Source organism: Erpetoichthys calabaricus, chromosome 16 (genome assembly GCF_900747795.2).
Source record: "Erpetoichthys calabaricus chromosome 16, fErpCal1.3, whole genome shotgun sequence".
In the NCBI taxonomy this organism is placed as follows: domain Eukaryota; kingdom Metazoa; phylum Chordata; class Cladistia; order Polypteriformes; family Polypteridae; genus Erpetoichthys; species Erpetoichthys calabaricus.
In genome coordinates this window covers 43,187,800-43,202,898 of record NC_041409.2, presented here as the reverse complement: position 1 = coordinate 43,202,898, position 15,099 = coordinate 43,187,800, and the positions used below count along the sequence as shown (strand labels likewise).

Genomic DNA, 15,099 nt, shown 5'->3' with positions numbered 1-15,099 from the left:
ACCTCCTGGCTCCGTCCCCGTGGTCCCTTCTTTATCCAGGGCAGTTGCCTCCTCATGGCCCGGGGAACGAATAACTTGCCTCCCGGTCCTTCCAGGCGTCCCCCAGCCTCCTGTGACAGCTGCTGCATAATGCAAAATATGAACCAAACTAAATGTATTAGGTTCTCACTACTGTTGCTGAACTCTTGCTGTGCAAAACCTCATCTGCAAGGTAGAAGTTGTTGATCTACATTATAGCCCTCCTGGGGTCACTTTTGATTCAAGCTCTAAACACCATCAAATGTTACCTCTAAACCTCCTTGCCAAACCAGCCCAAAGTACCAGTTGCTGACCCTTACCTATATTACACTCGTGCTTCATTTCCTTTTTATTTAAAGGCAGCAGTGCCCTTGATTGCTATCTGGCCAACCTGCAAACTCAGCAAGGCTCAGATGACATTATAAGACTACACTGCTGCCATCCATACAGAAGTAAAAACACATCTGTCTCATGCTAGGCTGACTGTAGGTTTCAGATTGATCCTGTAAGAGCATGGATTTTTGAATCAGTGGATCCTGTAATGGACTGGCGCCCTATAAATGGCTGTTTTCTGCCCTATGCTTAGCGCTGACAGGATAGGCTCTGAGACCCTCCTAACCCTGAATTACATTAAGCTGATTTGAGAATGTTTTGTTGTGTATGTTATCTTTTATGGTGAATAGTTTCTCAGTAGACTTTGTCATATGTGTTTAGTGCAACGTTAATAGAAAATTCATTTAAAAATTATAACACACACATTTGATTAGTTTTATCTTGAGCTATTTAAATTTACACTGCCTTATACATGAAGGCTTCTTAAAAACTTGACATTACATATGTTTCATGTGGGTGCATGTGAGCTGCTGTAGCAAAAGGACAACGATAAAGAGTTGGGACACCAGATGGTAAAACCCATGTAATTGGCAAGTTTTGGCCAAAGCAAAAAATACAAAGATTGGAACAGCAGCCAGCGCTGCAGCGTAACATTTTTTCAGATGCGAGTCTAACAATTCTGGTATCGCTTGGAGGTGGCATCTTTTTAGGTGGTTCTGGGAGAAAGTAGCAGGTTCATTGCCTGAAGTTAAAGTGACTTCATAGCTCCTCCTACTGTCAATCTTCTGTGCAAGAAAGAGAAGAGGAAATGAACCACCCCCGATTCAGACTGGCATTACCATTAACAGCCATGAAGATGTCTCCCACTCAAGTGTGAGAGACGCCGTTTAGTCCTTGAGTTGTAACAACCTATAGCTTAATACCCTTTCTGGAAAGAAGTGTCTTCAACATTAAATTTATTGTGCTACTTTGTTTTTAAAATAATCTGTAGTTTTATTTTTGCACATTTTGTGATTGTTAATTAACTTGCTACAGTGCTCTTTACCCACATTCAGTAAAGAGCATTATAGATACTGTATGTAAAATGAAATTGTGTAACAAATATGTCTGAATGATATGGAACAGAAACTATGACCAAGGCAATCGTAATATTCTAGTAGCATTTCCTAACCACGCAAAATATTTTGTGGGATAGGAAATTCTCATTTGATGAAAAAGTAAAAAAACAAAGGTTGCTAGATTGATACAGTATCAAGAAGTCTGCAGCTTTATGCTGCAAGAATTATATTCAGTGTGACCAAAGGCAGGAGGGAAAAGGATCTAAACTGCAGATGAATAATAACAAAATATTTTTACTTTCTTGTATACGAAGTATAAGAAAAGTATTGAAATCATCCAAAAATTTGATGTCAAGATTTTGATGAATGTCGATGTTTTAGACCTCCCTGACTTTCTCGTATATGAAGTATAGGGAAAGTATTGGAATCCTCCAAAAAATTCCCTTTCAAGATTTTGATAAATCTCGACGTTTTAGACCTCACTGAGTCTGAAAATACCATTTTTGGAATTATGTCTCTGTGTCTGTGTGTGTGTGTGCGTGCGTGTGTGTGTGTGTATGTAAATACGATAACCTGAGTACACTTTCATTTAGGTCAACCAAATTTTGCATACAAGTATTAGATACAAAATGTAGATTTCTATCAACTTTTGGGCTATTTCCGCTAACCGGAAGTGGTACTTTACCTTTTACTCATGCAGCTGCAGAGTCCTATTTATTCAATTTTACTTTTATAATAATTGTTCAATATTTTATTAATTTGATTTGATTTTTGTTGATGGTTCTTTAATGTGCATAATATAAAAATATAATCATTGTCTTGTGGTTTACTCCTCAAATATCCATCCCCATATCTGAGTATACAAGAAAGTCTAGGGGAGACCACCCCCGTTTTTTTTTTATGCCTCTATGCCTCAAAATGTTTTTATCCACTATTATTTAATTTAATAGACATTATAAAACTTCTTAAGGGCAATCTGCTTCAAGCTGGAATAAACATAAAACCTATTGAAGGATGAATACCACTAATGAATTGCAAATAATGATAATTTTCATGGTCCAGCTTCCGTAACTGCGTGGCTGACGTTTAACTTTGCTCAAGATGAGGCAGATAATAAGCCTCTAAAAGACATCCAGATAACACTATCCACTAGAACTATTCATGACTCGCCACAACTGAGACTCTTCACTGTCACTGATTTGGACCTGACTATATGATGAGTTATAGTAGAGTGCTTGCTGGTAGTGCCGGAGAATAACACGCTGGTCCTTGACTCAGATGGCTGATTTCATAGTTTTGAGACATTTAGCTGTTTCTGCATGTCAGTAATGGCCCAGGACAGGTCAATTAAAATAAAACAGCACTAGTGGTGGCTCCTTGTGAGCATTTGGGAAGCAGAGCTTGAAATATATGCATAATGTTTCAAAGTCGAATCTTGGGTGCACGTTCAAGTTTAAATCTGCAAGGTGCCTTAAATTCAAGCAATTTTTCAAATCTGAACAGCAGTGTAATGCGGAATCTCAGTTGTGCAAGACTTGCTCAGTCTCTGCCTCTGACTGCCATTGTCTCTGCTGAGATTTTTCTAATTTCATTGTGGCAGTTTGATTTGCTCAGTGCCACATGACCTTATTTAAATATCTAATGGTTTTATGTAATTAAATATTGCACCCAGAGATCAGAACTATCCTTATTCTGAAGATCACAGCTTCCTTTACTTGCAGCATTTTCAGGAAAGTAAGTGTATATTTTGAATCTGAATTCCACTCAGAGGCCCTTATACACAGCCAGCATCACGTGTTGCTCATAATCTGACCCATCCATTACCATGACAACACAGCGGAGAAAGTAATATATTTGGTCCTCCTTTTTTTAAAAGCTGCCTTGAATAGAGCCTGTTATTGCACATTTGCACAAATGAAATAAATGGCCATTATTTTTCAGTTATGTCATTATTGTTTTGTGTAGTTCACGTTCATTTAAATAAGTTTAATTTAATTTTACATCAGTCTTATCTAGGTGACAGTAACAAGACAAAATACATACATATATGCATATATTGTCATTTAGACCAATTCATAGTCACAGGTAGCAGGTGCCTGTCTCAGCAGAACTGGGCATAAGGCAGGAATCAACCATGAACAACACATTACTCAAAATGTCTAGCAACATACTAGTCACTCACACCACAAGTAACAAAGAAAATGGTCAGAAACAATTGCAGAATTTCATTCTCTATTTCTGTTCATATTGCATAGAAAAAAGTTAACAGTTCAGTAGATTTGGACTTTTGAAATACACAAGTTTGTGTGTAGGGAAAAAAATAACCTGATTTCACTCTTTTCTGTCTCTTTGTTTCTCTCTTCCAAGCCATTCAAGGATGAAATTGACCTAAAGCAGGATCTGAGAAGTGACACACTTGACACCCGTGAGGAATACGAGCTGAAGGTGTGACGCCATGCTGTTTTGAATTGATTTCATCTTGCATGGGTTCTAGTTGGTTTGTCTGTGTGCTTTTACACCATCCAAGTGGTCTGAAGCCAACAAGGGGGCAAATGCAGTACTTGCGATTGGTTGTGGAGTCTCCCATTCGGTTAAATCAAAAGAAGAGTATCAGAAGGATTGGGAACAAAATGGAAACAAAACTTTAGAGATATGTGGACAAAGTTCTAGGAGAGAAATGCAAGAAGCTTTAACATAGAGATTGAAATTTGCAATACCAGGTGAAAGGTATATACAGCATATTAACCAAAAAGTTGGGTGGACAAAATGGGCAGCCAGGTGGAGTAATTACTGTAGACTGGAAAAGGCAGGGATCATGTTTAGCACTGGTGTGCTTAGTTTCATGTTTTTCTGGAGAATTTTGTTTTATGTGAAATATGTAAATATGCAAAGTTAATAGAAAGTGCACAATACAAAAATGAATTAAATTGACAGCATTTGATTAAACTGAAATCTGCAGGAATAAGACGTAAAGTGAGAAAAATGTCATGAACAATGATATATAGGGTTTAGATTTGTAAAAACAAAAAAATAACGTAGAGTTCTGTAATTCATTTAAACAATTTCAGTGTCAAGGGAGAATGGATCTGATCCAGTCGCACTGAGCACAATGCTTGAAACACTCCTGGATGGGGGCCAGGCTTCTTAGAACACACTCACACACATACAGGGCCAACTTAGAATCCCCGAGTCTTTTGTATGTGGGAGGAAAACTGGAATACTCAAGAAAAAAATCACATCAATTCAAGGAGATTACAATTACTGTACTCCGACGGTCACTGGGTGCACTAACTACAGGAAAACAATGCTGCCCAAATAAAAGCACACATGTGGATTATATTTATATTAAAAATAGAAACTGATGAAGTTAGTGGATTGGAAAGAAGGTTGACAGTAATAAAAGGACTGTAGAAAAGGGGTGCCATTTGTATCAGTGGAACCAAGTTTTTACATTCATTATCTGGCATAACTGTGCAGTTAAGGGCTTAAGAGAAAGTGTCATTGCCGAGATCGTTTTGAATTTAGGGTCATAAATATATTAGAATCTATAACATAGTAGTAAGACACACATATAGAATATCAGTGTTCCTCTAAATATGTAAGGATTCTTTTCAGGTGAATACGTAACATAATCATGCACTGGTGAACCCTGCTGTCTCACAGCTCTTGGTAACTGGATTCAAATCCTGATCCAGTCACTGTATCTGTGGCATTTGCAATTTCTTTCCATGTCTATTGTGAGTGCTTCTTCCCAACACTGGCATACTCGCTGGACTGGTAGCCTTATATTGTTCTATTATTTGTATTTGTTTTACTGTGTTTCCACTGAGAACGGGCTTAAACATATAAAAATAATTGCTTCAAAACGTAATAACTATATGTAATTTAGTGTCAAGGGACAATGTATGTTGTCATCTTTCATCATTCATTCAGGTTTCTTTTATTTCATATCATCACCTTAGTTCCATGCAGAAAACTGAACTGCACAGTTAAGAAGTTGTTTCTTGTGCTTACAAATGGCAGGATCTACTCCTGAAAAGTGGATTCACAATCTGCTCTTGTTGCTATTCTAGGTAGGTCACAGGTATAGTAAGGCTTAGTCAACTGATTAAGAAAAGAAATCCATCTGAATTACAGCAGTCTGAAATTTCATTTGACCATTATTAACATAACTGGTACAAAAATATCCATTAAATCAACAAATCAGGCTTTATATGAGGTGCTGTTTGGGACATAAATCAGTCTTAACAATGCATACACACTATAAAGAAACGTTTCAGTACACAGAGTAAGCTTTTCAGTAGATAGTGTTTGTGTTTCACTATATAGAGTATGTACTGTGAAGAATTAATTAAGTCGTAAACAGCACCTCAGAGCATGAACATCTTCTCCTGACTGTTACTTGTAAAGTATGTGTGTGCTCACTCGTTATCAATTTAATTTACAGTCTTCAATGTATTCTTTTTAAGGTCACTTCCTCTTTAGAATCTAGTGTGCTATTCACTAATTACAAATATAGGATGTAAAAAGAAACACCATAAACAGAAAACATGATGTTACATAAAATGAAAAAATATCATGCAGTATATGTACTAGCTCCCTGGATTTTATTTTAGAACACTGCTTATACACCTGAGGAAGCAAAACAGAGTTGCCCATAAGAGAAGCAATGTCTATCTGCAAAACATACACTAGCAGACAGCTACAGCCATTTGAAATGGAAGAAGTAATATGACAGATTCTCCATTGTCACATCCCATTAAGCACATGATCACTCATTCTGCTCCCAAGCAGCTCAGTCAGGCTCTCAATCACATTGAAAAAATCATCTTAAAAGTTACCCTCTGATATCATGAAGGGGAAACTTTATGGCTGACAATAGAAACCCAGCAATATCAGATTCACCAAGCTCTCTCCACCACTGAATCAAGATGCAATGTATCCTGTATTCTAAGTTGGACTGTCCTTTACTATCCTTTATCCTGCACATTATTTATAGCTGTATTTCATCACTTTGCCTGGGTAGTATTTCAAAAGTCTATTAAAAATTTAAAGTGTCAAAAGTTGTTGAGTTTAAACTAAATGCAATTGGCGATCTCAGTTTTTTTTTTATTAGATTTAAATCACCTATGCGGTTATGACTAGAGTGTACAGTTTCAAATATGACAAGGAGACAGTACCAGGCAGATTGTGATGCTGTTGTAATCGGGAGAAGACTAAGCTTGCAACTTTATTTGTAATGCATTACTTTGGAGACAATATGGCCCCATCTGGTTTAGGTTGGAACCAAGACAGCAATGTTGAGGGGAATGTTTCGTTAAAGAAAAGGTTTAATTTAGAAAGAAAGAAAGAAAGAAAGAAAGAAAGAAAGAAAGAAAGAAAGAAAGAAAGAAAGAAAGAAAGAAAGAAAGAAAGATTATATATAAATTATTTAAAAATAAATAAATATAAACTTAGCTAATACAGTACTATGCTTATTGTCAGCACTCAAAAAATTTTAAAAAATTGTGCTATTTTGTAAAAGAATTGCAGTAATTTTTAAATAATTACTGCATTAATTCGTAATTATTATTGTGTTTTTTCATAAACATTCTCTGCTGCAGATGGTAAGATCATGCAAGCTCATATTGTCTTCTGACAGCTAGTGAGGAAGGAGTTAAGGACTCACATTGTGCTTAACTGAGTGACAAGAACTAAACAGATGTTATAGGTATACCATTTACAGAAGGGTAGTTTAGGGTCACAAGGAGCCTGCGAAATTTACAGAAGAATAAGAAGCAAATAGTGTAGACAGCACTCCGGTTCTTTACATAGCACAGTCACGTAGCCAATCAGAAAATAGTATGCTGCCTGCAATCCAGTAAGAGAAACCTATAAATAAAATATCTATTTAATTTAATCCAGTTATTTGCTATAAATATTTTGAAACAGCATGTTCTAGTGGCGCAGCGACAAGTGTTAACACTTCAGATCATCAGGGCTTGGGCTGGGGATACTTCACATCACCATGAAGGAAGGACTAAATGCATTTTGTTGATTGAAAAGTATTACTGAAAACATTTTCAGTATTCAGTGTTAAAACAGGTAATCATATGCAATTAAGCATACTCACTGATACTAATCAATCTATGTATGCACAGGGACAACAGAGCAAACCAAATTTAGACCCTGGTGCTGTGAGGTAGTAATGTTAGGTCTGTGCTACCATGGGGAAAATGAGCAATTATCATGATAAGGCTAATACGGTACTCAGATGACAAGGGAGAATGGGAAAGTAAAAAGTAAAATAAATGTGCAGGGGTTCCAAGGTCTAAAGTTCATTAAGCCTCCAGTAGGGATTCTGCTAAACAAAACTGTGCTAAAGTCATTCATATTGCTCTCATGTTCTCATGCACTGTCCTAGAAGATTAGATATAATGGGTCCTGTTAAGAGATGGAGTATCCACATGCCTTCCAACATCACAATGCCTTCCAACATCACAGGTTGGGGCAGAGTACATTGATCAGATGGCAGTGGTGCAAGATGCCACTGCTGAAAACTGGAAAAGAAATGCATATCTACAATTATATGATATTGCAATATAAACTATGACGTATTAGAATTGGGACAAAAAAATGTAATTATGAAAAAGACAAATTTAAAAAGTTGGTAATTTTAGGATTTTATTTTTAATGTTCTGTGATATTATTAGCCTGGAGCATTTAGGATTTGTGTGCATAATAGTAAAAGGCTGTATCACAAGTTATTTTATGCATAGCTCATGGAATAGTAAGCAAACTATTGTTTGAGAATAAGATAACAACTGTGAATATAAGGGGACAGGCACTGCAAAATCTAAGGAATAGCAAGATTTATATATAATATACAATTAAAAGTATTTTAAAATCAATTGTAACTGACACAGAAAAACTATATAATAATCCTGTAGACCAGTGAGATGTATTCAGATTTTCTTTTACTGGTTAAGATTCTTTCTGTTACATTTTGAACCAGCTGCAGTCAATTGATGTCTTTCTTAGGCAGTCCTGTTAGAAGTGCATTACGGCAATCTATCTGGCTAAAACCATCAAGTATATTCACTGTTTTCAACAACAACTGTTTTTCCTAGCCTGAGAGCCTGAGGAAATTACTATCTATTCATTCTGTAATGCTAGTAAGACATTTGATCCGAGGGTGCAGAGCCTGGAGGTTAATCAAGATCTATACATAAGTAAAGCTGTGTATGATTTGCATATATGTGCAAATTCATCTTGTGTTCCAAACTAATCTGGCCTAATGGGCACTTTTAGACTGAAAATAGCAGTGGGCCCAGAAGAGATCCTTGCGGTACTACGTGTACGGTTATCATGGACCTCCAACATATAATAACCACAACTTACAAAGAATATTCTACTTTTTAAATAGAAATAAAACCAGTTTAGGACACTAGCAGAGAGACCCACCTAGTGGCTAAGACAATTAATGAGAATACTCTGGTCTATGCTGTCAAATGCTGTTCTCAAGTCCAAGAGAACAAGAACTGATGCTATTTATGTCAGCATTAACTTACAAATAATTAACTACTTTAGCAATGCAGTTTCTGTACTGCGATTTGTTCAAAAACCTGACTGAAGTTGATCAAGAATAAAGTTTTTATTCAATTAATCCTTGAACTGCAGTAACTACTTTTTCGAGAATTTTAATTAAAACAGGTAGGCTAGAGATAAGTCTAAAATTGTGAAAGACATGAGAGAAAAGATTATTTTTCTGAAGCAGCAGTTTAACTACTGTAGTCTTTAAAACAATCTGGGAAAACACTAATATCTAATGAACACTTAACTATTTCTTGTACACAACCAATTAGCACATCTGAAACATCTATTGAGACTGGATCAAGGACGCAGGTGGATGGTTTAAAATGAGTACTTATATAATGATATTACTCTATGAAGTGCAGTTAAATCTATGTTAGTAAAGGAAATTACTTCACTGTAATGAGCATGCCGAGGTTCAACGGTGTTTACCTTTGAAGGATGTATTATATTGCATTTAATATTTTATTTTTAAAAAATGCTGAAAAAGCCTTACAAATTAGCATTAAAGATTTCCACCTTAATGTTTAGACCGTTGGCTAAATTAAAATAAGCACTAAATTCAGCCTGACTACTCAGAATAAGAGCAAACCTAGACACGGCAGCAAAGTCAAAATAATATATTTTAACCACATGCTGCTCTTTATTTCTAGTCATCAATATCTCTACAGTATGCCAAATAAAATTCAGTAATGGTAAAATGTACTTCCACACATAGGTTTTTATTCCTTTTGAATTTTTTAGGTCTAGCATATGTCTTTCTTTGTTTGTTGGCTGGGTAACATGCTGACTGAGATCAAAAGAATACAGTAAACAGATAAACTCTCTTGTTTTGGGGTCACACTGATTATTTACAGTACATGAAAACTAAACTTGTCTACTATTAGAACCTATTATAATTTGTAATTATTATGAATAATTAGTCTGAGAACTTATTGATAAAAGGCCTATTAGATTTTGGTGGAAAATGAATTATCGCTATGAGAGAGTATGATACTCCTTGAATAGCTACAGCAAGATACTCAAAAGATGTGTGAAACATGCTACAGTTTAAATAGCTCAAAAATGCTCATTAAACCACTACCTCTCTGTCTTTAACAAACAGTGCAAACAAAATGGAGAAGCCACTTCAATAAACAATGCAGAGCCATGTATCACAAATACCTTGGTAATCTGTATTGTACAGTTTCTCTGTGGATGGCTCTTACTAACATATTTTATACCACTTGTTTGATCCCAGGATGAAATTATACTGTATATCAAAATAGTCTGACCCATGGTAAAAAGTATCTGTGTGCCAAATTTCAAGTGTGTGGCTTGAATAACAAAGCTAAAAGTAAAAAACAAAGGGAAAATTGTGCTTTACAGAAATAGATACAGTGGAACCTCTAGATACGAGTTTAATTCGTTCCAGCACTGAGCTTGTATAGCGAATTTCTCGTATCTAGAACAAACGTCCCCATTGAAAATAATGGAAATCCAGTTAATCCGTTCCGCATCCCAAATATATTAACATAAAAATCAATTTTCCTAACAAATAACACTGATAAATTATATATACTGTAGTCTACCTTTAATAAATAACACTGGTAAATAATATAACTGATTATTAAAAGAATCAAAACAGGTGTCCAAAGTGCAGTAGAGCATTCAATAAATCTTTAAATAAATAATCCTTAAAACAGTTGTGAAGTGGAGGTTTAAAGTACATAAGAATAACAATCCTTTAATACGAGGTTAAAACGTCAACAGGAAGCAGTCTTCAAAAAACAGATGACAATCCCCGGTGCTTCTTCTCTGTTAGCGTCTCACCTGCTTCTCCCATGCGGGCTCTGCAACAGGCGAGACACTTAATGCAGCTGACCTTCTCTACACCGTCCTGCTTCAGCTGTTTGGCTCGCCTGTTCAGCTACACGCGAGCCTGTACTCGCTCGCTCTCTCGCACCGACTTCCTACTGCTGCGGATTCCTGCCTCCTCCTGCAACCTCCGTTCTCTCTCCTCTCCTCTCTTTTCTTTTACTTCTTCTCCCCCTTAACCGGCTCGCGCTTCTCTATATATGCGGGGAAGACATGGCAGCTGCTAGGGTTACCACTTTTAATACAAAAAAATAAGGGACGCATACGTATTGATTCAAAACGGGACGCGCAATTTCATTCTCAAATACGGGACGATTCCGTATTTTAAAGGACGGGTGGCAACCCTGCCCAGCCCATCAGCCACAGGAACAATCATGGATGTGGGCAGTTTCCCACCTGTGCACTTAGGTGAGAAACGCAGACACCGCAGATCGCCCTGCGGCTCGCTACAGCTACCACGCCCCCTCGCTAAGCCGCGAGCTATACCCACAGCCTGGCTCGTGGCTCGTTACGTGAGCCAATGCTCGTATTTAGATCTGAATTTTTCGCTCATACTTTCCTCGTATTTTGAATTTCTCGTATACAGAGGTGATCGTATCTCGAGGTTCCACTGTATATATTTATGATGGTATATTTATTATATATACTGCATATTTTTTGTCAAATAATTCACAAGTCTCATCAATTTGATACATATGTCATTGTTGTAAGGAACAAGAAGACCATAGCATTTCCAAAAAATCAGATAACTTGAGTTCTGGCTTGGGCTAAATCTTCCCACTTGCCATGCATGAGTATTTGGCTAGCTAGTGCAGTCAGTGGGTTCCTTAAAAATGTGTAAGTGAAAGGTCTCTGTAATGCAGCTTTAGAGACATGTTAGACATGCATAAAATAGGTTATTACTAAAAATGCAGAACTAGACAAACACAATTAGAGTAAATGTAGCAAATAAACAAGCCAAAGAAAATCTTGCATTCCCCACTAGGATCAATGTCCCAGTCTTTCTTTCAGGGTGATTAATGCACTTTGCTACTTCTTTAGTTGTCTTTATCCATGCCCACCCACATTTGAACTATACTATTTCTGAGTGTTGAGCTGAGGCCTCAGATAAAAAATTAGACATCCCAAAGATAGTCTTCTCGCCATTTTAATACACAGCAGAGACCTACAGTACATGTACTGTAACAGGCCTCCCTGATGCTACATATCAGAATGGGAAATTTCTTTTCAATCAGTAACTGCCTCCTATTGCTTTGTTCCCTTTGTTGTGGTCCTGGAGTTATTATATTCAGGGTACTAGATGAACAGTTTTAAGAGTAGATTGATCCATTATCGTTTCAAATTAACTAACTTTGCATTTCATCACTGAACGAACCTGCAGGGATAAAGCAAGATGAAAGCAGATCATTTTCAAAGATTGATATTCAGTTTCACTTTTTTTTTTCCATTTTTTTCCCCTTAGGATCCCACCAACGGTTACTATAATGTGCGTGCTGCACATGATGACACAAGACCTTCTTCACGCTCCATGCTTTATGCTGACTATCGCTCCTCCACAGGGCCAGCTGCAAACCCAAGTGCCACTATTGCTGACAGAGGAGGCGGAAGTGGACCGGGGCGATGTTTTGACCCAAGACCCCCATCACGTTTATCCCATGCAAGCTATGCCCAGTTTAATACATATGCCCGGACTGGAAATACCAACAATGCTGTGGCTACAGGTTCAGACTTTGCTGCAGAATGTGGCCCCACTATGCTGGACACTACTAATCAGCTATCCTATGAAAACTATGGCACAGGACATGGGTATCCACAGAGCGTCAATACCTATGCTCCTTACAGGCTGGGCTTCCCAACGCAAGGAAATCTGGGGTTAGATCGGCTTAGTGCTGGTTATGAAGCTTTTACAGCAACAGGTGAAGGCAACCTTGGAAAATATGGCCCCTCCACAACAAGGTATTCATACTCTTCACAGCATTCTGACTTTGGTCAGAGACATCAGCAGCGTATGCAAACACATGTGTGATAAGGATAGAATTAAATTTAAAATTAGATGTAACTAAGGTGAAACAACACCGAAGGCAGGTACCATGGGAGATATAGGAGAAGACAACTCTGAAAAACTGACAGCACTGCATACTTTACATGTGCGAGAAAAGTTGTTCAAAATGGACCCAGGCAACTTTCAAGAGAATGTCCACGGAATCTGCTTTTTTGCAGAAAGCCTGAGAGATTTTGTTCCAGTTACTGCCACCAGAGAGTGGTATATGTGTATAGCAGGTGCTGTGGTTCTACATTCCTATTTAACTCTTTTTAGAGAAATGTATGGCGCAGGAAATGTATTCTTATTTTTTTTACCACTGGGACATAAAAAACTGCAGTTATTGCCATCCATCTCCTCTATGCATAGTTTAAAGTGAACAGGCTTCAGTGGGGCTCTTGTGAACTGCACTGTTAAAATGTGTGGGTATATGAGTGCATACAGACATGCTGTACAGTCTGTCTATCTGTTATATACCACCTTTCACAACTATATCTCTGTCATATAGCACTTTTGATATTTATCTATAGCAGTGTTCTCATTCATCTCTCTATTTATCTATCCTAAAATCTCTCTCTCTCTCTCTCTCTCTCTCTCTCTCTCTCTCTCTCTCTCTCTATATATATATATATATATATATATATATATATATATATATATATATATATGTAGATAGATATTATATACAGTATATTATAGCACTTTTCACATCTATCTGTAATACTGCACATCTATCTATCTATCTATCTATCTATCTATCTATCTATCTATCTATCTATCTATCTATCTCTGCCGTGAAACATACAATTTACAGAGATATGCACCATAACACTCATATGCATGTAATTTTTCATTTGCTGTTTCATTCAATATCTGAGAAAATAGAAAAAAAAACATCATTGAAGCTTTTCACAAGCAGTTCTTCAAAGTAATTTCACCAAATTGTCTTCATACTGTGAGCAGAGACTGAAACAGCTGTGAATTTTCCTTGATGTAAAACCCTGTAAGACACTAACAGTAACCCTGTAAATGTTAGAGAAAAGAGGTGAGTTGTGGAATGAATTTATGGTTCTATTAGAAGCCTTCATATGTAGAGTTTTTGGCCACTCTCTCCAGAATTTTTGCCCAGCATAGAGTATGCACAAACCTCCAGTCCACTGCATTTTCAGTACATATATGGCTGCTGAAATACAGGCAAGTGAGGACTGGAGTAGCTGTGACAATCCATTAGGTTGAACTTGCATCTCAATAAAGTTTTGAGACATAGTAGATGTTTCTAGTCCCCTCCATTTTTGAAGGAGATAAATATTTTTAATTAGTATGATCTGAAAACTGTCCTTCCATATAATGTAGCTTTACAAATTTCAGCAACACAATCATTAAAGAATGAGATTGAACTCAGTGCCTGTGAGAGGTGGGAGACTGACTGCATTGGGAAAAGAAGCCCCATTTGTTTATGGCTTTTTTGTGTGTTAGTAGCATCCTTGCAACTGCTGGGGCAGTGCATAAACCCGAATGTCAATTTCTTGTTGTCATATGTTTGTCTGTCCACATGCAGTAGGGGACATGGGGCTGAGCAATTATGCTATGCATGTCAGTCCACACCTATCCATTGTAACTGTATATATGAATAATTAGAATAGAATTATTTCACATAAAAATGTATTTTTCAAATAATGTATGTATAGTTCACAGGAAAGCACATGTGTTACAAAGAAAGATATAAGAGTTGGCAAATGTAATTCTATTTAAAATATATGTACTGTATATATACAGTATATATATATATATATATATATATATATATATATATATATATATATATATATATATATATATATATTTTTTTTTTTTTTTTTTTTTTTTAACTGAAACAGTTGGCTCCAAAATTACCAGGGGATGGTGTAAATAAAGTTTCTGATAATATAATGGTACACAAAAATGTATATAATTATGATATCAATGAGAATTTATTGAAAAGCTCTTTTTTTCAATAATGGCTCATTTTTGTAAATGGTAAAATGTCAATATGTTACTTTTGTTTATATCATTTACAGTTGCCCACAAGAGGGCGACAAAGATTCTACTGAATCATTTCTCTCTCTGATACATTTCTTACTCCAATCAACCAGCTGCTTCTCCACATTGACATTCAAATGACAAAAATGCTACAGATTTTAAAACTGCAGTGTTAAATGTTTAGCATTTGTCTTATGCCAT

The 15,099-nt window shown here is 36.5% G+C and overlaps 1 protein-coding gene across 1 annotated transcript in view; it reads left to right on the top strand.

The window, feature by feature from the left end:
* LOC114666811 (kin of IRRE-like protein 1) overlaps positions 1–13,472 on the top strand; it is a 327,249-nt gene extending 313,777 nt beyond the window's left edge. Inside the window, exons 14-15 of the mRNA XM_028821820.2 lie at positions 3,777–3,854; positions 12,301–13,472. Of these exons, the coding sequence (XP_028677653.1) occupies positions 3,777–3,854; positions 12,301–12,864 (642 nt within the window). The 3' untranslated portion in view covers positions 12,865–13,472. The remainder of the gene's footprint in view (positions 1–3,776; positions 3,855–12,300) is intronic.
* Positions 13,473–15,099: the final 1,627 nt, after the last annotated feature.